General features: G+C 43.7%; 3 protein-coding genes across 13 annotated transcripts in view; 2 read left to right on the forward strand and 1 right to left on the reverse strand.

Annotated features, from left to right (window-relative positions):
- The window catches only part of cmpk2 (cytidine/uridine monophosphate kinase 2), a 47,748-nt gene extending 42,096 nt beyond the window's left edge, over positions 1 to 5,652 (reverse strand). For 2 of the 3 annotated variants that reach the window (XM_089003995.1, XM_089003996.1), the window contains exon 1: positions 5,080 to 5,652. In XM_089003995.1, the coding sequence (XP_088860121.1) occupies positions 5,080 to 5,649 (570 nt within the window). In that variant the 5' untranslated portion in view covers positions 5,650 to 5,652. The remainder of the gene's footprint in view (positions 1 to 5,079) is intronic. The other variant, XM_089003997.1, reaches the window with a different exon arrangement.
- The window catches only part of rnf144aa (ring finger protein 144aa), a 154,829-nt gene that overhangs the window by 88,571 nt on the left and 42,150 nt on the right, over positions 1 to 24,108 (forward strand). Inside the window, exons 1-2 of one of the 7 annotated variants that reach the window (XM_089003888.1) lie at positions 16,054 to 16,629; positions 23,507 to 23,685. The exons of 1 other annotated variant lie outside the window; for it this stretch is intronic. The gene's annotated coding sequence lies outside the window, so the exon portion shown is untranslated. Of the gene's footprint in view, positions 1 to 16,051; positions 16,630 to 23,506; positions 23,686 to 24,108 lie in introns of those variants that run through there. 5 more of the 7 variants (XM_089003889.1, XM_089003891.1, XM_089003892.1 and 2 more) reach the window with 5 other exon arrangements.
- Positions 5,316 to 10,584, forward strand: rsad2 (radical S-adenosyl methionine domain containing 2). 3 transcript variants are annotated; one of them, XM_089003999.1, is made up of 7 exons: positions 5,316 to 5,369; positions 6,407 to 6,645; positions 6,725 to 6,886; positions 8,135 to 8,364; positions 8,440 to 8,589; positions 9,742 to 9,774; positions 9,927 to 10,584. In XM_089003999.1, exons 1-7 carry the CDS (start codon positions 5,344 to 5,346, stop codon positions 10,089 to 10,091), a joined length of 1,005 nt encoding a protein of 334 aa, XP_088860125.1. In that variant the 5' UTR covers positions 5,316 to 5,343; the 3' UTR covers positions 10,092 to 10,584. The 3 variants fall into 3 exon arrangements, with proteins under 3 accessions (XP_088860125.1, XP_088860126.1, XP_088860124.1); XM_089004000.1 differs by lacking the exon at positions 5,316 to 5,369 and adding an exon at positions 5,513 to 5,652; XM_089003998.1 differs by lacking the exon at positions 5,316 to 5,369 and having other exon boundaries at positions 5,659 to 6,645.

The following is a 24,108-nucleotide window of genomic DNA, read 5'->3' on the forward strand; positions in this document are numbered from 1 at the left end:
TGTGTGCGCGCGTCTCAGATTTAATACAGTCCATTCTAAAAGCAAATCATGAGGCCCACAAAGCTCTCCTGTCTTGTCCCACATCTCACACCCGGAAAGCAATCTTTACCGAAGCAAGGGCAGCAACCCAGCGGGCACTCCATGTCCTGGAGGACACCTGGTGGTTGCAGAAGGCACATGAGATCCAATATCTGGCAGACTGCAACAACACCCAGGGTTTCTACAATGCCATCCAAGAACTGTATGGCCCGAGAAAGCGGAAACATGCTCCAGTGCAATCTGCTGATGGCTCTGTGCTCCTTAAGGAACGCCATGAGATCCTTGCTCACTGGGCAAACCATTTCGAGACTCTTCTCAACACCACCAACCCCGTCAACTCAAAAATTCTGGACAATCTTCCAGACCTGCCGTCAATCATGAGCCTCGACACCCCACCATCTTTTTCGGAGACCAGGTAAGCCATCATGAGCCTTAAGAACAACAAAAGCGCTGGACCTGATGGCATCCCTGCGGAAGTTCACAAACACAGTTTATCTCCTCACGCACCGTCTGCACCTCCTTATACATAACATCTGGGACCATGGGAAGCTCCCACAGGACTGGAAGGACGCCAACATCATTTTAATCGATAAAAAGAAAGGGGACAAAACAGCCTGTGGGAATAGCTGAGGAATCTCTCTCCTCTTCACCTCAGGGAAAATGTTGGCCAAAATCATGCTCAGTAGGCTGGTCAAGCATCTCTCAAAGTCTGTGCTTCCAGAAACGCAGTTTGGTTTCTGGAAGACAAGATCCACCACAGACATGATTTTTGTATTAAGGCAGCTTATGGAGAAGAGCAGAGAACATCGCCTGGACCTCTACATAGCCTTCATAGATCTCAACAAAGCATTTGATACCGTCAATCGTGAGTTGCTATAGAAACACCCCTCGAAACTTAGGGTACCACCCAAGTTTCTTTGCATCCTACAGCAGCTGCATGACGAGATGCAAGCCAGAGTACTCTTCGGAGCGCTCCAGTCAGAGCTCTTCGCGGTGAACGCTGGGGTGAAGCAGGGCTGTGTCTTGGCTCCAGTGCTCTTTAATATCCTCCTTTCTGTCGTCACGTGCCTATTTCACAAAGGCATCGGACATGAAGATGGCATCCGGGTGGAATACCGCCTCGATGGAAACCTCTTCCACATCAGACGGCTCCAGGCCCACACAAAGACAAATATCAGCCACATCTGCGAACTTCAGTATGCTGATGACTATGATGTACTAGCTCACAGCTCTGAATCATCTATGCAGCATGCTCTCAACACCCTTTCTAGCTTGTACCAGTCTTATGGTCTCCAGTTCAACATAAAAAAACAGAGCTCATGTTCCAACCTGTGTCTCCAACTTCCACACCACCCAGCCTTCACATCAATGGCATTTCACTAAATATAGTGAATCATTTTACCTACCTTGGCTCCACTTTATCCACCAATTGCTCCCTTGACATTGAAGTACACAAACGTATAAATAAAGCCTAGTCATTGTTTGGTCGTTTACGCAGCAGAGTCTTTATGAACCGAAACCTGAGAATTGGAAGCAAGATTCCCGTATACAACGCATTATGTCTGTACACTCTTCTCTATGGGGCAGAAACATGGACCACATACCGCCGGCACATTACTACCCTTGAGGCCTTCCACATCCGGAGCCTGCAGAAGATCCTTGGCCTGTCCTGGGAAGATCGAGTTCCCCACTCAGACATCTTTCAGCGCACAAATTCCATCTGCATGGAAGCGGCAGTTGCAAAGAAACACCTTCGGTGGATTGGACTCACCATCCTGCACAGTGCTTCTCAACACATTGGATTATGAAGACAAAATAAATAGGTTAATCAGTGATTCTAACACTTATGAGCAACTGTAAAGGGACCCTTGCAATAGATACAAGAAAGAAATTATAGACTGCCTCCAAAAGTTAGAGAAAGGAAAACATATAGACAAACAGATGTATTTTAGATTATACCCGGGAGAGGCCACGCCATGTATCTATGGCCTGCCAAAAATACATAAAGAAGGGTTCCCCCTCAGACCCATTGTTTGTAGCATTGACTCCTCTATATACAATGTAGCCAAATATTTAAAAACTATCTTAGCTCCGTTGGTTGGTAACACAGAATATCATGTAGAGAACACCACAGGGTTTGTAGAGAGGATCAAAGACCTCATATTGGAACCTGAGGAAACTTCGGCATCATACCATGTGACGTCTCTCTTTACATCTGCCAATTATTAGAAATCTGCCTTAATACTACGTATTTTCAATTTCGGGAGAAATTTTATAAACAAATTCATGGTTGTGCTATGGGCTCACCAGTTTCACCCATAGTGGCTAATCTTTACATGGAAGAGATGGAGAAACAGGCCCTCACATCCTTCCCGGGGACAAAACCTAGATACTGGTTTAGATATGTGGACGATACTTTTGTCATAATTAAAAAACAAGAAATTCTATCCTTCACAGATCACCTCAACTCTGTAGACATCAACATTAAATTTACTCGCGAGGACATTAAAGAGAACCAACTTGCCTTCTTGGATTGTAAAGTAATTATAAAAGAGGACAGAACGCTAAAAACAGAAGTCTTTAGGAAGGCTACGCACACTGACCAATACTTACTTTTTGACTCTAACCACCCTTTACAACACAAACTAGGAGTTATCAGAACCCTCCAGCATAGGGCTAAACTAATACCAACTAGCATTGAAGGTAGAGAAAAGGAGTCAAAACATATCAGGAGAGCACTCACTAACTGTGGGTACTCTCAGTGGTCATTTAACAAATGTCAGAAAGAAAAATAGGGAATGAAACCAATAATTCTCAAGATACAAAAAGGAGAAGAGTAGCAGTACCTTACATTGCAGGAGTTTCTAAAAAATTACAAAGAGTCCTTTGGCAACATAAAATTCTAACTTATTTCAAACCGATAAACACGTTAAGGCAAAAATTAGTGCATCCAAAAGATAGGCTACCAAATGAAAAACAAAGTAATGTGGTTTATTCCATACATTGTAAGAATGAAAATTGTAAAGAGCAGTACATTGGGGAGACTCAACAAATTCTCAAAAAAAGACTTTATCAACATCGCAGGGAGAATACAAGTGGGCCTCAATCGGCAGTACATTTGCACCTAAAAGCTAGCAACCACTCATTTGACGACAATGAGGTTAAAATCTTAGCGAAAGAACATAGATGGTTTGAAAGGGGGGTAAAAGAAGCGATTCTTATAAAACAACAAAATCCTTCTTTAAACCGGTCTGGTGGGGTGAGGTTCAATTTGGATCGTTCATACAATAGCCTGCTGAGGCAAAACAGGTTAAGCAACATTCGTAATGCTGATGAGGTGATACCGGAAATAGGCCAGTCGTTAGTCAGGAATGTAGGAACAATCAGTGGGGCAACAGGGAGGGGTCCTCTGATCCCCCCAACCTGAGAGTAGGGACCTATCATAGCTTTGTCCGGCGCCGCCAGGCCTGGACATTAGGGATATATAAATACGGCCGATACGACCAGTCAGACTTTAGTTCGCTGACGAAGCCTCTTGGAGAGGAGGCAAAACGTCCGAAACCTTCAAAATTGTACAGATGACGGCTGAAGAAACCTTCTCATCGATGGACCACTCCTGTACGATTGAGAGCTTACACAGACGAATTAAAGGACAACCGATGTCACTTTTTATTCAAATGCAAAACACCAATAAAAATGACTTCACGCCAAGACGTCTTGCATTGCTTGTCCAAACAATGGCTTCAGATTCGGATAATAAGCTTTTTTATTACACATCCAGTTATGAATATAATTCAAATACACTGTAGTTCTGAAGAGGAAAGCATACATGTTTGCAATCGATTAAAGAATTATATGTGCCATTTTGAGGCAACATTGGGGGAACATCTCTCATCCAAAAAAGAAAGAGGCACAAAATGGCGAGCTCATATGGCCAGCTCCGTTTCTTATATGGCGCTTGGATACCCTCTTTTGGCAGCTTTTGTTAATGCAGTTCGGCGCAGAACGGATATATCGACAGTATGGTTATATCAACATTTTTTCTAACTCCCGAGAATATCGATCTAACGAGACTTTACTGTATTTTTATTTTTTTAATTAAATTTTTCTTCATTTTATTACTTTTCCCTTGTTGTGCTGCTTCCAGTTGTATTTTCTTATTTAATCATTTAAAAAAAAAATCACATTTCAATCATCATTTGTTACAAGGGTCAGATATCTACCTGTACGCCTTCACAATCAGTTCTGCGGGCCCTGTCGCAAACTGTTGCTTTAACTAATCAGATTTCCCAAAAGGGGTACCAACTCCTTGAATGCACTGGTCAACGTCGGAACTGCTCTGATCACAAGCCGCTAGTGACAAGAGCATACTGGCCAGAGCTAGCACCTTGTATCAGTAGCGCGCTGCATAAGCAAATATATTGTGTTGATTTAATAGCAGTTTTGTCATCCCACAATGGCTGAAGGACGAGAAGAAAATGATTTGGTTGGAAATGACTATTAAAACAATTTTCAAGACGGAGTTTAAGAAAGGGCGGCCCGGTAGTCGAGTGGTTAGCACACCGGCTTCACAGTGCAGAGGTCGCCGGTTCGCGTCCCGGTCCGGCCTCCCTGTGTGGAGTTTGCATGTTCTCCCCAGACCCGCGTGGGTTTTCTCCGGGTCCTCCGGCTTCCTCCCACACTCCAAAAACATGCATGGCAGGCAGATTGAATACTCCAAATTGTCCCTAGGTGTGAGTGTGAGAGTGACTGTTGTACGTCTTTGTGTGCCCTGCGATTGGCTGGCAACCAATTCAGGGTGTCCCCCGCCTCGTGCCCGAAGACAGCTGAGATAGGCTCCAGCAACCCCCGCGACCCTAATGAGGAATAAGCGGTACGGATAATGAGATGAGATGAGATGAGTTTAAGAAAAAAAGGCTAATGGTACCCTCTAGTGGACTTGTAGTAAGTCTGGATTGATTCAGACGTAGCACGACTGAAGAACTAGTGATGAAATCCACGACCCTTCCCAGCATTTTGACATAACAGAAGCATTATTACCTTCTTAAAAACATCTCGGGCCGCCTGGAAACTGTAGAAAACATCAGAGTTGATTAGGTTGAGCGTAGCCGGGTGGGACTCCGGGGCTTCTGACGGTATTATGTGGTGATTCTGTCCGTTGTTCCACAGGTGCTGGAACCAGACGGTACTGTTATCCTCGTGCAAGTATGAGCACACCAATATGGGGTCGTCAACCCGCAAACACTGTCGTAAAAGTTGCTCGGCAGTCGCGCAGCTCGCCGAAGGAGCTTGCAAAAAATAGCCATGTACGAGGGAATCTCGGACACCAGGTAGAAACGAGCACATCGGCGAAATATTACATTGCGGAGGAAGAGCTGTTAACAGTTTGTCTTTAAGTGTCCAGTGAAACTTTGCGGTGTGGATTTTGTCCCCGTTGGAAACAAGCAGAGAATAACACCTGACGTCCTTTTGAATGTTACCAAACATTCCTTGCACTTCTTTTCCATCTTGGGTGTCGTGGATTTTGAAGTAAACAGTTTCCCCGTCCATATCCACGGAGAAAACACGCGAGGTCCACCGAGAGAGAAGTGCCATGGTCCTCCTCGACATTGCGTATGTTTCGGTTTCCAGGCTGTGTGAAGGGAAAACGAAAGTAAACACTGAAGCGCAGACGAAACTCTTTTGGTCTGATCTTGGAATAAATTACGCAATCCCAATCTTTTGAGGGTGATATGATATGACATCGTCACCTTTCAAGTATTGACGTTTAAAGTCTCACCCGTCTTTAATGTCACCCGACAATCAAAATTTGATGAACGTTGACATGTACTCATTGGTGAAGCATGCGGTTGTGCACAACCACGTTTTAAGATGTGTGGCTTTAAAATGATCGAATATCAGCGTGGTGGTTATATCAGCATGTTTTCCTTTTAAGTTTGAATCGCAATTGAACATTTTTGCGTGTGAATAATGCATCCAGAATAAGGATGATCATCAAAGAATGGATGGAGGAACCGTTGGCAGTAATTAATATTACACAAAAATAAATTGGTGACACATATATAAAACAGTAATAGTTTTAATGTCGTTTCAAAAGCTTGAAGTGGCCAAAAGTGCAATATATGTCGATTCCAATTGAAAGCACACATGCGCACACAACCATTGGTTAAGTTTCATTTTCAGTATTTGTAAACAGAAACTATGAGGTCAGCTGATCTTCCAGGCTCTATTTAAGGAGCAAGTTGCGAGTGTATGATCACTTTCATAGAGTGTAAACTACTTTGGCAATGAATCCGTCCACCATACTCACAGGTCCTTTTCTTCTCCTGCAGCTCTGCGTCATGACAGTCCTCTCATTTTTTGACAGATTGTTGTTATTATTATTGGACAAACCTTTTTTTGGGACAGTGGGAGTCTGCGAGGGACCGGGATCCAACCCAGATGTCAACAAAGCCAGTCCGAATGCTGTGACTCCAACCAGTGTAAACTACCATTTTACACGCAAGTGTAACTACAAGTGTGGTTTTTGCTTCCACACAGCAAAAACTTCATTTGTGCTGCCTGTGGACGATGCAAAGAGGGGCCTGAAACTCCTCAGGAATTCCGGTAAGTAACACCACTTTTTTTTTAATTACAGTATTGTGTAACTTAGCTAATATATTTCATTAAAATAAAATTTTCTCAGGTATGGAAAAGGTCAACTTTTCTGGAGGAGAACCATTCTTGCATGAAAAAGGAGACTTTCTTGGAAAGTTAGTCCAATACTGCAAACAAGACCTGCAACTTCCAAGCGTTAGCATCGTCAGCAACGGAAGCATGATCAAAGAACAATGGTTCCAGAAATATGGTAAATATGCATATCAAGGTTACCTATTTCTGAGAAAAATGCAGTGGTAGGCCCAAGCGCGCCCCACCATCCTTGTGAAAAGCAGATCAGAAAATGAATGGATGTATGTATGTATGGGTGGGTGGATTGGCTGGGTTGGGTGGATGGATGGATGGATGAATGAATGGATGGATGGTAAACTAGTGACTAGTAGTGACTAGTAACTCCTTAATTTCTCCACTGCGAGACTAATAAAGACAAATCCAATCCAATCCAATTTCGGGTTTGAATCTCTCTTCTGGACTTCCTGTGTGGACTTTGAATGTTTGCCTGTTTTTTTCTCAGGCACTATGGATATCTGCCACATCCCACCATATTTGGTACATCAAAGACACTAAATTGTCCAATATGAGTGCTAATGGCTGTTTGTCAACACATGCCCTTTGACTGACTGAAAACCAGTGTGTCTCTTGCCCCGAAGCCAGTTAAGAAAGACTCCAACTCACCTGTGACCCCACTGAGAAAAAGTCAATCGACGAATGTGTATCTTCTGTTGTAAAAACAAAATTTGTTTTGCTCATATTTTTTTGAAAACCAGGTCAGAAGAACAGCCAAGCAGCCGGTGACCGTGTGACAAAGAGTCATGGAGTGTACGCGTTTAAATATATTTCCCATTTTACTCATCGTATTTACTGTAGCGTCTCTGTTAGGTCAACCCTTGTTTTTGTCAATTGGGTTTCTTCTTGTACCAGGTCCTCCCCATTACCTGCCTTTGTAAAATTGGAATCACTCGGTCGTTACACTGAAAACAATTCATTATTAATTTACACTTGGGAACTAAAAATATGCATCCTGGAGAGTCATAGGTCACAAAGAATCAGAACCTTTTCAAATGGAAATACTGCAAAGACTAATTGAACTAAAAGCGAATTAGTATCATATCTATAATCATGGAAGGCACGGCAATGTCATTTGTCAACTCCTAACCCATTACATTTTGTGGAACATTGTTTACGTTGCCTTGGACTTCTGATATTTGACGTATCTCGTCGAACACACAACGATAATTGTAGCACGTGCGCATTGTCCAAGTAACTTAGTTTTAATTATATGTGTTACATTTTAAAATGAGAGCGTACGAAAAACATTTTTTGTCTGACGGCGTGCATTGTGATCTTTTGCTACTGTACAATTTTAAATTGGACTAGATCATGTTTTGATATGGCCGAAATAAAGGTCTCTGTCGTGATCTTCACGCTTCTGTCATAGGCGACCATCTTGACATCCTGGCCATATCGTGCGACAGTTTTGATGAAGCGACCAACCAACTCATTGGCCGAACTCAAGGCAGGAAGAGCCACCTGAACAATCTCTACAGGATTCAAAAGTGGTGTCAGCAATATAAAGTGGCCTTGAAAATCAATTCGGTCATCAACACCTTCAATGTGGACGAGGACATGACTGATTCTATCATTCAGCTCAATCCAGTCCGATGGAAGGTACTTGTACGGACGGCGGTTGAGCTGTTTCTTGTCTGACCCAGTTAATTATCAATTCAATGTTTATTTTTTTAGGTGTTCCAGTGTCTCCTGATTGATGGTGAAAATGCAGGAGAAGAAGCCCTGAGACAAGCCGAGCGGTTCACCATTAGTGATCAGCAGTTTCAGGAGTTTTTGGACAAACATAGCAGCATCTCATGCCTGGTTTCAGAGTCCAATGAGAAGGTACCAGTGCATAGATTTCATTCGGTATTGGCATAATAATCAAATAATTGACTGCGACAAATTGTGTGGAATTATTTGCTTGAATTAATCGTGTATTGAACCAATTAAGAATTAAATGGCGTGTAAATTTGGACTGCCAATTTGGCCAATTCCGTCTCAAGAGTTTTGCAGTCTGAAAAATAATTTGATGGGTTCTTAAAGGACAACCGACGTCACTTTTTTTAACTGACATCAGAAAAACATGTTATAGCATCTAAAATATCCACAACACGCATTATGATATTTTTATTCAAATGCAAAACACCAATAAAAATGACTTAGTGTCCAAAATCTGCAAAAAAATGAGCTGCGAATTGGGCATTTTCAGAAAGTCCCGCCCCCAGTTCGTGACGTCACGCCAAGATGTCTTGCATTGCTGGAGAATGAAAACAATGGCTTCAGATTCGGAGAATATGCTTTCTTGTTACACATCCAGTTATGAATATGATTCAAATAGTTCTGAAGAGGAAAGCATACATGTTTGCAATCGATTAAAGAATTTCTTTCGTGCCATTTTGAGGCAACATTGGGGGGAAATGTCTCACCCAAAAAAAGAGGCACAAAATGGCGACCTCCTGTGACCACCTCCGTTTCCACAGGCTGATAAATTCCTTATATGGAGCTTAGATGCCCTCTTCTGGCGGCTTTTGGGTGCAACACGAGGTTGTCAGACCAAACAAGTACAGCAAAATACATTGACGTGATGGAAGGACTGCTACAATGTGTCTTTTTTTCGGTCAGGGGCGTTCCTTTAGTGACGTCTCGTAAAGACTCGCCGCCGCCTCAAAAATAAGACTTCCTGAATATTCAGTGCGGGTCTTAAAACGTAAGATATAGCTATATGCGGTGGAATCTTATTAAAATACGCTCAGTAGAAGTCATTTGAAGCCATTTTACAAATTATGGACACAACTTGTCCGGAGACGTCGTTTGTCCGTTAAAGGTCACCCAAATAGCATTGAAACAGGAGTCCAGGACATTTATAAAGTTCCCATGAAACAATAAACCTATTATTAATTTTTAAGCATTGTACAAAATTTTATGCATTGCAGTTCAACTGTGCGTTATGCGAATGGGACCATTACAGTACTTCTTGTGGTTTTGTCTTCACAGATGAGGAATTCTTACTTGATCTTGGATGAATATGTAAGTGGTTTATCGCGTTCCACTTTGGCATGCCCGAATACATCATTCATCATGAGCAACAATGGATCGCCTGAAAACAACATTTAAGTTGTTTTCAATAAATTTGATGCATGCTCTCTATTTAGCAGTTGTCTCCCTCTTCACGCCCTTAGATGCGTTTCCTGGACTGTCGAGGGGGTCGGAAGGAACCATCTAAGTCCATCCTCGACGTTGGCGTGAGCGCGGCCATCAGCTTTAGTGGATTTGATGAGAAAATGTTTTTAAAAAGGGGAGGAAAATATGTGTGGAGTAAAGCCGATATGAAACTGGAGTGGTGAATTTTTACCACTCAACAACTGTATATAATACTAACATTTTATTTTGTTTGTTGTGCGTTCAATGCTTTTAAGTTTATCAAAGTCTTAATTATCTGTGCTGTACGGGTTCTTGCACTGCAAACTTGGGTAACTAGTAAGGTCTAATGGTGACAATTTGATGTTTTGAAACATTAATTATCACAGTGAACATCACTTTTCCTCCAGGGCTGTGGAATACAGTTAAGATGAAAATATGAGGAATATATGTTTGTACTTTTCATGTCTTGATATTCTACCCCGGAAAGCAGTGACGTGCGGTGAGATTCATGGCTGGTGAGGCACTGACGTCATCATAGTCAGATTTACAAACATATGAACTCTACAGAGTAGTTTATTCACCATTTGATTGGCAACAGTTAACTTATTTTGTTTAAAATTTCATGTCAGCATTTTTTATATATACAAACTGTAGCATAGAAAAAAAATAATTAAAAAAAAGTTTTTTATCGTGTTACCTTTAGTCCATGCGCCGCTCCTTCTGAAGAAAGGCATCGACAACTTGTTTGTAGAAGCCTTCCTTATCTTTCTTCAGTTTTAAAAGTCTCTCTGTCTCAACGGAGATCACTGCCAGTGAAGAAAGTCGTCCTTGATCAGTCCTGTTCCGACTGTATGTTTTCAGTGCTGAGAATGACAATCTCGTCTACTTCTCCAGCAACAAATGGGGCTGCACCGATCTCCTTTTTAAATGTCATTTCTAATGACATCACCAACTGCTTCAATTAAATCGTTCTGTATTCTGTTTCACAGGCTAGAAAATATAGTGGATGTCCCAAAATGACTCGCTAGCCTGTCATCTTTCTGAGCGAAAGCATGTAATACTTCAACATAGTTGCCACGATGAGCAGAGCCCTTACTTTCATCATTTCCACGAAATGCCAGCTGTTGTTTGGCAAGGAAGCAGGTGGCATTGATGAGATCTTTTAAAATCTCCCGGTTCTCCTTTACCTTAGCATTGTGGATGCTGATGTTGAGTCCTCGATCATTTTTGATGAGGCTCCGTTGTAAAATTTTCAGGTCACAATATCCCATTTGAGTCCAGACATTGTCACAAATTTAGAACAGAAGGCAGGAAAAGCAGAAAAGGCGGTTTCTTGCTGGACATCCACACAGCCAGCCTTTTCATGTGTACCAGTCCGCCTGAAAAAAGCGATTATTGTGTCCCGTTGTCTGAAGCAAACCTTTTAGCTCCGGTGTTGGTCTTCCTTTAATTATTACCTCCTGCTTCGATTGAAAGTCCAGTTTAGAATATTCTTTCAATTTAGATATGTAATCCTCCATTCTGAAAGTGAGGCCAAGCAACACGAAAAAATGACTGCAGGGTTGCACTTTACTTGCTAACTGTTTACTGTAGCTTTCTGTCTCTAATTCTATTATTCTGCAGACGTGGAGTAAGAAGTATCTCTGGAATCACAAGCGCCCCCTGCCTGTCATGAGGCGGGAGAACTGTGTGCCTCACCTATGCACAGCGTTTTGATAAAAATAAAACAAAATAAACACTGGAGTACAGTGTTTATAATGTACAATGACTCTACATTATATACACCAGCTAAACTGTAGACATTTAGTTCATATACTAAACGTGTTTGAACGCTTTAATAGCGATATGCAGAAGGACATCAATGCGGTCTCACTGCAGAGCAAGCCAGCACAGTAAGCATAGTGATTGCGCAATCCATAGTGAGGATCAGCCGGCTGGTGCCTCACTGCTCGTCTCTACTTAGTATTTGAACGGTAAATGTGAAAATTCAGCGATTTAGAAAAAAATCCTAAAACGGTGAAGTTAAATGGACAAGAACTTTAAAGTACAAATCACTAAATACATAACTGTTTAATTTATTTTTTCATTTGATATTTCCATGACAGCTTTCCATGATGACAGGTGAGGCACTGCCTCCACTGACTGCACGTCACTGCCGGAAAGTAATAAAACAGATGAGAGAAATGTGTATTTAGTTTGGTATTTGAGTTGCATATCTCTTTTCGTCAATGGATGCTACAGCTCCGTGTTTGCTTTCAACTTTTAGCTTGTAGCTGATGTGCACACTTCACCTTGATGTCCCCGATCCACTCGTGAAAAGGATGCTTTGAGCCTCTCCTCTTTTGTCCAAAACTGCTTAATATAACAGAGGGTGCAGAAAGTGCTTAAGATTGAATGACTGTCTGTGTCTTTTGTGTCACATTTGTTCATTTATTTATTTTACTTCAAGATAGCACAGTCAGAGTGGCTGCCTTTACAGCAGGTCCTGTATTATGTTTTTTTACTTCTTACTTTCATCACTTTGTTGCTGTTAAATGTAAATTCCTCCACTGCGAGACTAATAAAGGCTAAAGGCCAATTCATTCAAATATATTGTGTGCTCAGTATCTTTCTATCTATCTATCTAGATCTCTCTATATATATATCTCTCATCTCATTTTCCGTACCGCTTATTCCTCATTAGAGTCGCGGGGGTTGCTGGAGCCTATCTCAGCTGTCTTCGGGCACGAGGCGGGGGACACCCTGAATTGGTTGCCAGCCAATCGCAGGGCACACAAAGACATACAACAATCTCTCACACTCACACCTAGGTACAATTTGGAGTGGTCAATCTGCCTGCCATGCATGTTTTTGGAGTGTGGGAGGAAGCCGGAGGACCTGGAGAAAACCCACGCAGGTCCGGGGAGAACATGCAAACTCCGGACCGGGACGCGAACCGGTGACCTCTGCACTGTGAAGCCAGTGTGCTAACCACTCGACTACCGGGCCGCCCTCAATATATATATATATATATATATATATATATATATATATATATATATATATATATATATATATATACAACCATCTTCTGCCGCTTATCCAAGGTCGGGTCACGGGGGCAGCAGCTTCCAACAGTCGCGGGAAGCCCAGACTTCCCTCTCCCCAGCCACTTCTTCTAGCTCGTCCTGGTGGATCCCGAGGCGTTCCCAGGCCAGCTGGGAGAGATAGTCTCTATAATCTCTCCAGCATGTCCTGGGTCGTCCCCGGGGTCTTCTGCCAGTGGGGCATGTTCGGAACACCTCACCTGGGGGCATCCTAATCAGATGCCCGAGCCACTTCATCTGGCTCCTCTCGATGTGGAGGAGAAGCGGCTCGACTTAGAGCCCCTCCCGGATGACCGAGCTTCTCACCTTATCTCTATGGGAGAGCCCGGACACCCTACGGAGAAAGCTCATTTCGGCTGCTTGCATCCGGGATCTCGTTCTTTCGGACACAACCCATAGCTCGTGACCATAGATGAGAGTTGGGACGTAGATCGGCCGGTAGATTGAGAGCTTTGCTTTTTGGCTCAGCTCCTTCTTCACCACGACAGATCGGTACAAAGTCCGCATCACAGCAGACGCCGCACCAGTCCGCCTGTCGACCTCTCGCTCCCGTACACCCTCATTCGTGAACAAGACTCCCAGATACTTGAACCAAAATCTCCTCCCCGACCCGGAGATGGCACTCCACCCTTTTCCTACTGAGAACCATTGTCTCCGATTTGGATGTGCTGATTCTCATCCCAGCCGCTTTACATTCGGCTGCGAAACGCTCAAGAGAGAGTTGGAGAGCTCCACTTGAAGGCCCCAACAGTACCACATCATCTGCAAAAAGCAGAGATGCTATACTGAGGCCACCAAAACGGAAACCTTCAGTGCTTCGGCTGCGCCTAGAAATTCTGTCCATAAAGGTTATGAACAGAATCGGTGACAAAGGGCAGCCTTGGCAGAGCCCAACCCTCACTGCAAACGATTCAGACTTATTGCCAGCAATGCGAACCAGACTCTGACATCGGTCGTATGGGGACCGAACGGCCCGTATCAGGCGTTCCTGTACCCCATACTACCGAAGCACCCTCCACAGAACTCGACGAGGGACACGGTCAAACGCTTTCTCCAAGTCCACAAAGCACATGTAGACTGGTTGGGCGAATACCCCTGCACCCTCGAGGACCCTGCTAAGGGTGTAGAGCTGGTCCACTGTTCCGCGGCCGGGACGAAAACCACACTGTTCCTCCTCAATCTGAGGCTCAACTTTCCGACTTTTCCCGCCTCTCGAGAATCCCTGAATAGACCTTTCCAGGGAGGCTGAGGAGTGTGATCCCTCTGTAGTTGGAACACACCCTCCGGTCCCGCTTTTTAAAAAGGGAGACCACCCCGGTCTGCCAATCCAGAGGCACTCTCCCCGATGACCACGCAATGTTGCAGAGGCGTGTCAGCCAGGACAGCACCGTTAACGGTTGTTATTACTTCCACGAAGAAAGGGTTTTCTTCCTCATTTGGTGGCTCACAAAATGACTCAAATCCCACTGAATCAAAATCCACACAAACACGGGGAGAGGTGTGGCATGGGTCCCAGGGTACAAATTGGTGAAAATGGTTGAGCAGCTGTTTGGTGCATATGCACAGACAACAGTCAGAACCTATCCCCCTACCCGAAGGCAGAGGGAAGCAACCCTTTCGTCTACCGGGGTGAATCCCAACGTACAGGCGGCGAGTCGGGGGGCAATAAGTATGCCGACACCTGCTCTACGCCTTTCACCGTGGACAACTCTAGAGTGGAAGAGAGTCCAACCCCTTTCGAGACGGCTGGTACCGGAACCCAGGCTGTGTGTGGAGGCAAGCCCAACTATGTCTAGTCGGAACCAGCTCCTCGTGCACCAGCTCTGGCTCCTTCCCTGTAAGAGAGGTGACATTCCACGTCCCAAGAGCTAGCTTCTGCAGTCGAGGGTCGGACCGCCAGGGTCCCCGCCTTTGGCTGCCGCCCAGCTCACAATGCACCCGACCCCTCTGGCACCTCCCATGGGTGGTGAGCCCTTGAGAAGGGGGAACCACGTTTCCTCTTCGGGCTGAGCCCGACAGGGCCCGATGGGTGTAGGCCCGGCTACCAGGCGCTCGCCAACGAGCCCCATCTCCAGGCTTGGCTCCAGAGAGGGGCCCCGGTGACCCGCGTCCGGGCAAGGGAAAGCCAAAGCCATTTGTGGTTTTCTTCATATGGGGTCTCTGAGTTGTACACACAAACCCCTCCACCACGGTAAGGTGACGACTCATGGAGAGGTATATATGTGCGCGTGTGTGTGTGTGTGTGTGTGTGTGTGTGTGTGTGTGTGTGTGTGTGTGTGTGTGTGTGTGCGTGTGTGTGTGTGTGTGTGCGCGTGCGTGCGTGCGTGCGTGCGTGCGTGCGTGTGTGTGTGGGGCAGCCCGGTAGTCGAGTGGTTAGCACACCGGCTTCACAGTGCAGAGGTCGCCGGTTCGTGTCCCGGTCTGGCCTCCCTGTGTGGAGTTTGCATGTTCTCTCTGGACCCGCATGGGTTTTCATCGGGTCCTCCGGTTTCCTCCCACACTCCAAAAACATGCAGATTGACCACTCCAAATTGTCCCTAGGTGTGAGTGTGAGTGTGACTTTTGTATGTCTTTGTGTCCCCTGCGATTGGCAGGCAGCCAATTCAGGGTGTCTCCCGCCTCGTGCCCGAAGACAGCTGAGATAGGCTCCAGCAACCCCCGCGACCCTAATGAGGAATAAGCGGTATGGAAAATGAGATGAGATGAGATGAGATGAGATATATATATATATATATATATATATATATATATATATATATATATATATATATATATATATATATATATATATATATATGTGTGTGCGTGTGCGTGTGTGTGTATCGCTTTAACAACAGCTGAAGCTGCAACAAAGCGCGTAACATGAACATGTATCATATACAGCAAATAAAGCAGTCACAAAGTTAACAAAGACTGAAATATTATTATTTTTGGGGGTTCTCATGAAAATCAGAATCCGGTGGCGTTAGGCACGGAAAACAAAACCACGTGACAAGATGTATATGCTGCGATGGACACATTCTGACGTGAGGGGGCGGTGTGGCTGATTTAAAAATAGCTGCCAAGGGACTGAGCGTCCTCTCAGCAAGTAGCAAACAAGAAAACTCTCCCGCAAACCGACTATGGCGTCCCAGCAGTGGGCGTATTTCCTGTTGAGGTTAGTAGCAGCAGGCGACGGTTAGAGTTAGAAGGTACAAGCACCGCCTCCTATCTCATTTTCTTCCTTGCTTTTTTAAGCACCAGGACGCTTGCATGTTGCAGACATTGGCGCACGTTGCGCACGTTTGACGGAACCGCGAGACAAGCGCTGCCACTGCCGCCGCCGCCGTTGTTGTTTTCACAAACAAGCCTGGCTCGCAACAACATTACTCATATCAGACATCGTACGTATCTGCAAGGGACGACGATCTGTAAAGGAGCCGTTTTGTCAGTTTGGAAGCAAGTATTTTCTGACATCGATGTTCGTCAACCGTGCACACACGGACCATGGATGGGCATCAGCCCGCCTGAAATAATCCCAGAGACCCCTGTTTTACTCGGTTGGCTGGGCGTCTTTCCCCCCTTCGAAATCCAATTCAGGAGATCATCTTCACGCCCCCTTCTTCTCCGACTGCCGAGTTTTCACTATCACGACGGCGTCATCCCAGGGAGCAAGGTAGGTGGTTCGTATAGAATCGCAATGTTTTCATCCCAACCCCCTTCATAGCAGCAACGATGAGCTCAGATCTTTTTTAGCGTCTGCTGCATGTATTTGTCACCAGTGCCTCACATCAAACTGCCATTTCATTTTTAATCATCAGCTTGCCCACTCAGGATGCACTCACATTACTTTATATAGACAGACAGGCTAGTGGGGGGGGGGGGGGGGGGGGGGGTGCTTAAGCGTGTCACATTCTACTGACCTCGAATGTGTGTGCACATAAATACATCCTCGTTTTGTTGTGTTCTAGTCTTGTTTTTTAAAATGTGATTATACATAATCTAAACCAAATCAATGAAGGTCAAATAGCAATGTGCTTTCTGCGTGTGGTCATGTACTTAAGGAGGCCAACGCACCATAACTCGCATATGACATCGACGAGCCTTCACAGCAAACACTCTTCCAAGGAGAAGAGTCTTTAGAGTTAGTTGTAAACTATTTGAGTTTTTCCGATAAAATTCTCGAATTGGTCCTAATTCTTTCTCACATCGCAGTCGGAGAATCTGTACAGGTTCAACGACCATAATTGTCAGCATATGCGATTGTTCAGTAAGTCAGAATAATCACTCAGGACATTATTCTGGTGATTTGGAATTGGATTTTGCCAATTAATCACAAGGCAATGACCAAATTTTGCCCTGTTTGTGGAGACAACGGTGTGAGTTTTGGGTCTCTTCCTAATTTGTCATCAGTCTGTTTGATGTTACATTGCCACAAGGCTTGGCCAAACACATTGTTTATCACCAGAGCAGAAGTAATGAACAGGTTTGGCATCTCTACATGGTAATTGCTCAGCATAGTCTTTCAGACATCAGAAAATGGAGCCTTTCCTTTTGATGTTGGGGAGGTAAAATGCTCTAATTTATCGTTGTTGTCTCTGTGTGTGTAGAGAGCTAATGACAAAATGATTTAAATCAACATCGCTGCAATATATTTTTGACCGCATGAAGAGAGGTCCACCCAAGTTGACATAACGTTATATAATCCTTACATATTTTGTTCCCTTATATTGGCTACGTCTGTTATGGAGAAGGTGTTTTTGAAACTGGGAATTGTAAAAAAAAGATATCCCACGCAAAACGGAAACACCCGGGGGCGATCAACTCAATCCCACAGGAAAGGCGAGTTTACTCAAGATTTGAGGAGGAGGAAGATCGTGATGCTTGGAAAACTGGATGACTATATGAGAGTCCAAATGGAAGACACTTGGGAACAATACAATGAATGAATGAATCGACAGAGATAACTTTACAGTAACACACTATAGGACAAAGGAACATTTTTTTTTTCAGTTTGACTGAACATTTTGGTTTGGCTTTATCGGTGACTGATGACTGGCTGCTTATTGTTGATGTTTTACAACCTGACCTGGCAACGTTAGTGCAGGTACCCGTTATTTCGTAACATCATCTCTGGGGTACAAAAATATCAATCACTCTCAGCTTGATAGGCACGCATGTGGACAATGATGCGATTGTTCCTAAATAGGTTAAATATAATGTCATCTTTGCAAAAGTAGTTCACTAACCATCTTTTAACTGAATTAACATGCATATATTTAATGAATGAATTGTGCTTTCAAAGTTTTTAGTGGGAGATGATGGATGGGTAGATGGATGTATTGGATGGACTTGTTTTCTTTAAATTACTTTTAATGTGATGCACTTAGTAGCTGCAGTCCCTGGGAAGCAAGTTCTGCCACACAGTAAAGTATTGCCATCACGACTTGCTGGGGAGTAAAACATCACTGGGAAATCCTTAGTTGCTTAAAATGTGTTGCATATTAGCACACAACAATTCTAATGGTATTGTTTGTTGCTTTTGGAATGGGGTGAAAAAACTTTTTAATTTCACTGGAGCCTACATTGATGGCTGTGGGCGATTCCCAAATGGAAACGAGTGAGTGGCAACTTCCCCTGAGGATGTTACGCCACAATGTTGTGTGCAATGAGCATGTTATTCGTCAATTAGTGACCTGGCTCATTTCACACCCAAAAGCCTTCATTTTCTTCCAAAGATAACCCTGCACCTTATACACAGGTGTGCCATATATGTGAAGTAATATTGAGCCACAACAGGTCTCGTAACTACTGTCAGCAGCCACTGACTCAATTTCCCCCCGTAGGAGAATGTGAGCATAATCCCAGCCTCTACTGCAGCGCCTTATAATGTGGCGTGACTTACATTTGGGAGACATTTATACATGTATATATTATATTTGGAAAATGGTTTTCATTCGTTGAAGGTGCACCTTATAGTCCGGTGCGCCTTATATATGGAAAATGTTTGAAAATGCACCATTCATTGGCGGTGCGCCTAATACTCCGGTGCGCTTTATATGCCGGAAAATATAGTTTGTAATTTCAAGGGTATTTCACGGGACAATATTGTGCTATGCTTGTTAGGCATATCACTGGTGTCACGTCTCTGCGTCTCAATACTTACCCTGACTAGTTTACAAGGGAGCTATTTTTGATCCAGTTGAAATTGAGTTTTTAACAACCGTGTAGGAAACCCACACCGCTCCTCCCACCTCCCGAAAAAAAGGTGTTCTAAACATAATTTGCACGTTCCAATTTCATTCCCTGTGCCAGAAATGTCTTCATTGTAATTAATTTGGAACAGAATGACAGAGATAATGCAGATGAGGAGATGCATATACATATTTTGCCTTGGACAAGTTCAGCCGAGTTCAACAACAAACTGCATCTTGTGTTCACACTAACTCCAGACTGGGAATGTGGCTGCCCGTTGCTCTGACAATTAGTATCTCTATCACAGAAATCTGCCTCCTACACATCACTCGAGGGCGTCCAGACTTGGACAAGCGTCATTTGGCAATGAGTAACCACAGTAGAAATAGATGAGTCAAGCGGTGGGCATAAATCTAGGAGTGTCAGCTGGTAAGAGTTGATACAACCCAGCACAAACCGATACCACTTAGGGTTAGGAATATTTGAATCACTTCTTGTCTAATCAATGCTCATTAGGAACGATGCTTCTCTGATCATGTTCGAAAGTCAAATACTTTTGGCTTGTGACTTTTGGATTAGTTTGGATTGGATTGGATTGGATTGGATATGCCTTTATTAGTCTCACAGTGGAGAAATTTACATTTCACAGCAGCAAAGTGATGAAAGGAATGAAAGTAGAAAAGCAAAACATAGGAGCTGCTGGAAAGGCAGCCACTCTCGCGGCGCCGTCTTGAAGATGGCGCCCGAGTAGGCAGCCGTCAGCAAGTGCTCTGACGCGCCTTGCTTTTTTGTTGTTGTTTTTGTCTTGTTTGTGTGTTTTATTTTGTCACTTTGTGTTGTTGTGTGTCGTGTGGAACAGATACGGATTGTTTTTCAGCATTTTTGACCACGACATTCATCAAGGAGGAGAGACTGTGCTGAGCGGTTGCGCCTTTTCGGCAGCATGAATATGCCAGTACTGTTTTGGATGGGAGGAATGTCGGTGCCATTCGACTGTCATCGCTGGACAGCTCTGAGGCCATTGTGCTTTTTTTGCGCCTGTAATGGGCAGCATCTTCACAGCCCCGCTTTGTTCAGTGGAAGGTCGGTGCTGTTGGACAGTCTGCGGCTGGATGGATACATGGCTTGAGGAGCCCGTGATAAGAAGGAAGGAGTGTCAGCCCAGTGCGCCGATGCGTATATGGAACTGTCGCGGGATGGAATTGAAGCTGATTCATGTGGGACAGGAGATGTGAGACTATCTCTTTTCGTCAATGGATGCTACAGCTGCGTGTTTGCTTTCAACATTTAGCTTGCATGCTGGGTCCGAGAGGACAGTAATTTCATCTGTGCTGTATGTCATGCATATTAGCATATTTGACAATAAAGCTGACTTTGACTTTGACTTGACTTTGATATGACAAAACAAAGACACAGAGAGACATTCATTCTTCAGTACTTGCTGTACCCTCTTTGTGATGACATGAAAGTTCTAGATGAAAGAGGAGAGGATCAAAGCGTCTTTCCACCAGTGGATCAGGGACATCATGGTGGAATGTGCACGTCGACTACAAGCTAAATGTTGAAAGCAAACACGCAGCTGTAGCATCCATTGACGAAAAGAGATTGTCTCACATCTCCTGTTCCACATAAATCTGCTTCAATTCCAAGCCGCAACAGTTCCACATACGCATCGGCGCTCTGCGCTGACGCTCCTTTCTTCTTATCGCGGGTTCCTCAAGCCATGCATCCATCCAGCCGCAGACTGCCAACAGCACTGACCTTCCACTGAACAAAGCGGGGCTGTGAAGATGCTGCCCATTACAGGCGCAAAAAAGCACAATGGCCCCTTCGGTGTCCAGCGATGGTAGTCGAAAAGCTCCGACATTCCTCCCATTCAAAAACAGTACCGGCATATTCATGCTGCCGAAAAGGGGCAACGGCTCAGCACAGTCTCCGCCTTGATGAATGTCATGGTTAAAAATGCTGAAAAACAATCTGTATCCGTTCCACACGATGCACAACAACACAAAGTGACAAAAGAAAACACAAAACAAGACAAAAACAACCAAAAAAAGCAAGGCTCGTGAGAGCACTTGCTGAGGCTGCCTACTCGGGCGCCATCTTGGACTTCTTTTTTCTTTTTCTTTTTGTGAATATATTATTTTTCCCATTAAAAAAAATAAACATTTCACTACAGAGGATGACCTTTAGCCATTATAAAACCTGTATTTACTCCACTGCAAATGTTTTATATAACATTTCAACAAGATAATGATCATAAAGTGTAAATATAAGTTAATTTCAACAACAAAAAAGAAAATATGCTGTCAACAGTAACATGCAACTCACCGTGTGTTATATTATATTTGGCCGAGATTAAATTCAGGTTCAGTTTTAGATCTTATAGATTGAATTGACAGAAAACAACAATTAAAAAAGGCAAAATAACAAATGCCAAATACAGTGAGACCTCAACTTACAAACACCTCAACTTACAAACTTTTTGTCTTACAAACGTCAAATTTATGAAAATTAAACCTTATAATAAGCACTATTTTCATAATACACACCCACCACGGCTGGCGGAGTGATCTTCGGCGGAAGCACACGACCGAACAGCACCAGAGGTTAAGTTACCAACAGTCCTTATGGAAGGTGACTCTCCTTCCATAAGCCATCAACGACCATCAAAAAGGTAAATAAAACTTTATTTTACAGCACAGTTTATTTCTTTAATTACATTCGTCATGTAATGCGCCTCTCTTTCCAAACAGCAATTCCCTTTGACCTTCGACCTCCAACGCCATTCCATCAAGCCATAAATGACCATCACAAATGTAAATAAAGTGACTTTATGATACAATGCAGTGTATTTCTTTCATTACAATACAATAGCACATTTATTATACATAGAATAAGGTATGTTGTGTGTAGTTTTAAGGCTTATTTAGTTGAAAAGTATATTTTATGGAAACCCGGGAACAGATTATTCCCATTTTAATGGTTTCCTATGGGAATTCTTTTTTTGAGATACACACTTTTCGCCTTACACACTCTGGGAACCAATTAAGTTCGTAAGTTGAGGTCTCACTGTACTGTATTTTCCTGTGTATAAAGCATACCGGAGTTCAGTATAAGGAATACCCCCAATTTTATAAGGTGCACCTTCAATGAATGAAAAAAAGTTTTCCAAATATAAGGCACACCGCTGGGTGCTACAGTAGAGGCCGGGGGGAATAGAGTCAGTGGCTGCTGACAGTCATTGCGAGACCTGTTGCGGCTCAATATTATTTCACATATAAGGCGCTCCGTATAAGGTGTAGAGTCATCTTATGAAGAAAATAAAGGCTTTTGGTTGCGCCCTGTGCACCAGAAAATACGGTAATCAGCATCTTATTTTCTCAATTGCTTTTAAAATATGTGCCATAAAGCTTAATCTCTCTCTGAATGTGGAAGTGAGAGGAGAAGGGAGTGCTATCTGCTTATCTTTGAAAAAAATACTTAAAACTAAAGGATGAGAGACTGCAGTTTATCACGTTATCCTAACAAACTGAGTCAGGCATCCTAATAACAAACTTCCCTGTTGTTTTCCTCACTGGGATCTCTTAACTATTAGTTTTGGTTGTTATTCAAGGGGATAAACATCTTTTTTATGTCATTGACTTTAAAAGTTGCAAATACACTGAATATTTTTCCCCCAGTCAGTACCTGGTTGTTAACCTATGCAATTTTTTTAGACTTAACACTTTATCCAGTATGGCCCCATTTCAAAGTCTTAAAATACCATCTGGCTGTTCAACCATTTTAACCAATTTGTACCCTGGGACCCATGCCACACCTCTCCCCGTGTTTATGTGGATTTTGATTCAGTGGGATTTGAGTAATTTTGTGAGCCACCAAATGAGGAAGAAAACCCTTTCTTCGTGAAAGTAATAACAACCGTTAACGGTGCTGCAATTTTGGGCAATAGATCACGGGGTTCGCTTTTGTTTTGGAGTCAGCCACACAGACGTCAGCCTTTCATAGTTGTTTCCTCTCCTCATTTCTCTCCTTTGTGTTTGTAAAAACAAACTCAACAGGATGTGAGCACATTTCCTCCTCCAGTGGGAACACCATTCTGGGTTTGCGTTCCAATCAAGCAATTGATAAGCAGCCAAGACCATTCATTCATTCATTCATTCATTTTTTCACACTAGGGTTGAGGGGGAGCTTATCCCAGCAATGTTCGTGTAGTGGGTGAGGGACACCCTGTACCGGTTGCCAGCCAATCACAGGGCACACAGAGACAAACAACCATCCATGCTCATACTCGCACCAATTGACAATTTAAAGTGTTCCATTAACGTTTAATGCATGTTTTTGAATGTGGGAGGAAGCAGGAGTACCTGGAGAAAACCCACCGCATGCCCAGGAAAACATGCAAACTCCACAAAAGGAGGCCGGATCTGGGATTGAACCCATGACCTCTGTCCTGTGAGGTTGACGCACTAACAACTGGATCACCAGGCCACCCAACCAATATCACAATCAGAATCAGAATCATCTTTATTGCCAAGTATGTAGAACACACAAGGAATTTGTTTCTGGTAGAACACGCTGCACTAGTATCGTTGTCAAAAAAAACTACTAAGTGCATTTTGGCTACTGTTGAAAGAGTTCAAAGAGTTAATGGCTTGGGGGAGTTTCACTGAGTTTTTTTTTGAAATGGCAATATCCAACATGTATCTATTTTTTGTCCCTCTATGGACACAGGCTCGGTGGAGTTTGCACGTTTTGCCCGCGTGGGGTTTGTCCAGGTCCTCCGGTTTCCTCCCACATTCCAAAAACATGCATGGCAGGCTGAATGAACACTCCAAATTGTCCCTAGGTGTGGGTGTGAGAGTCACTGTTGTATGTCTTTGTGTGCCCACGATTGGCTGGCAACCAATTCATGGTGTCCCCCGCCTCGTGCCCGAAGACAGCTGGGATAGGCCCCAGC

This window comes from Hippocampus bargibanti, linkage group LG09, assembly GCF_051943395.1.
Source record: "Hippocampus bargibanti isolate YZ-2025 linkage group LG09, ASM5194339v1, whole genome shotgun sequence".
NCBI lineage: Eukaryota > Metazoa > Chordata > Actinopteri > Syngnathiformes > Syngnathidae > Hippocampus > Hippocampus bargibanti.

Coding starts and splice junctions, on each gene's coding strand:
- rsad2 (XM_089003998.1), top strand. CDS start 6,327: ATGAATCCGTCCACCATACTCACAGGTCCTTTTCTTCTCCTGCAGCTC. Junction 8,365..8,439: donor TCAATCCAGTCCGATGGAAG/GTACTTGTACGG, acceptor TTATTTTTTTAG/GTGTTCCAGTGTCTCCTGAT. Junction 9,775..9,926: donor ACTTGATCTTGGATGAATAT/GTAAGTGGTTTA, acceptor TCACGCCCTTAG/ATGCGTTTCCTGGACTGTCG.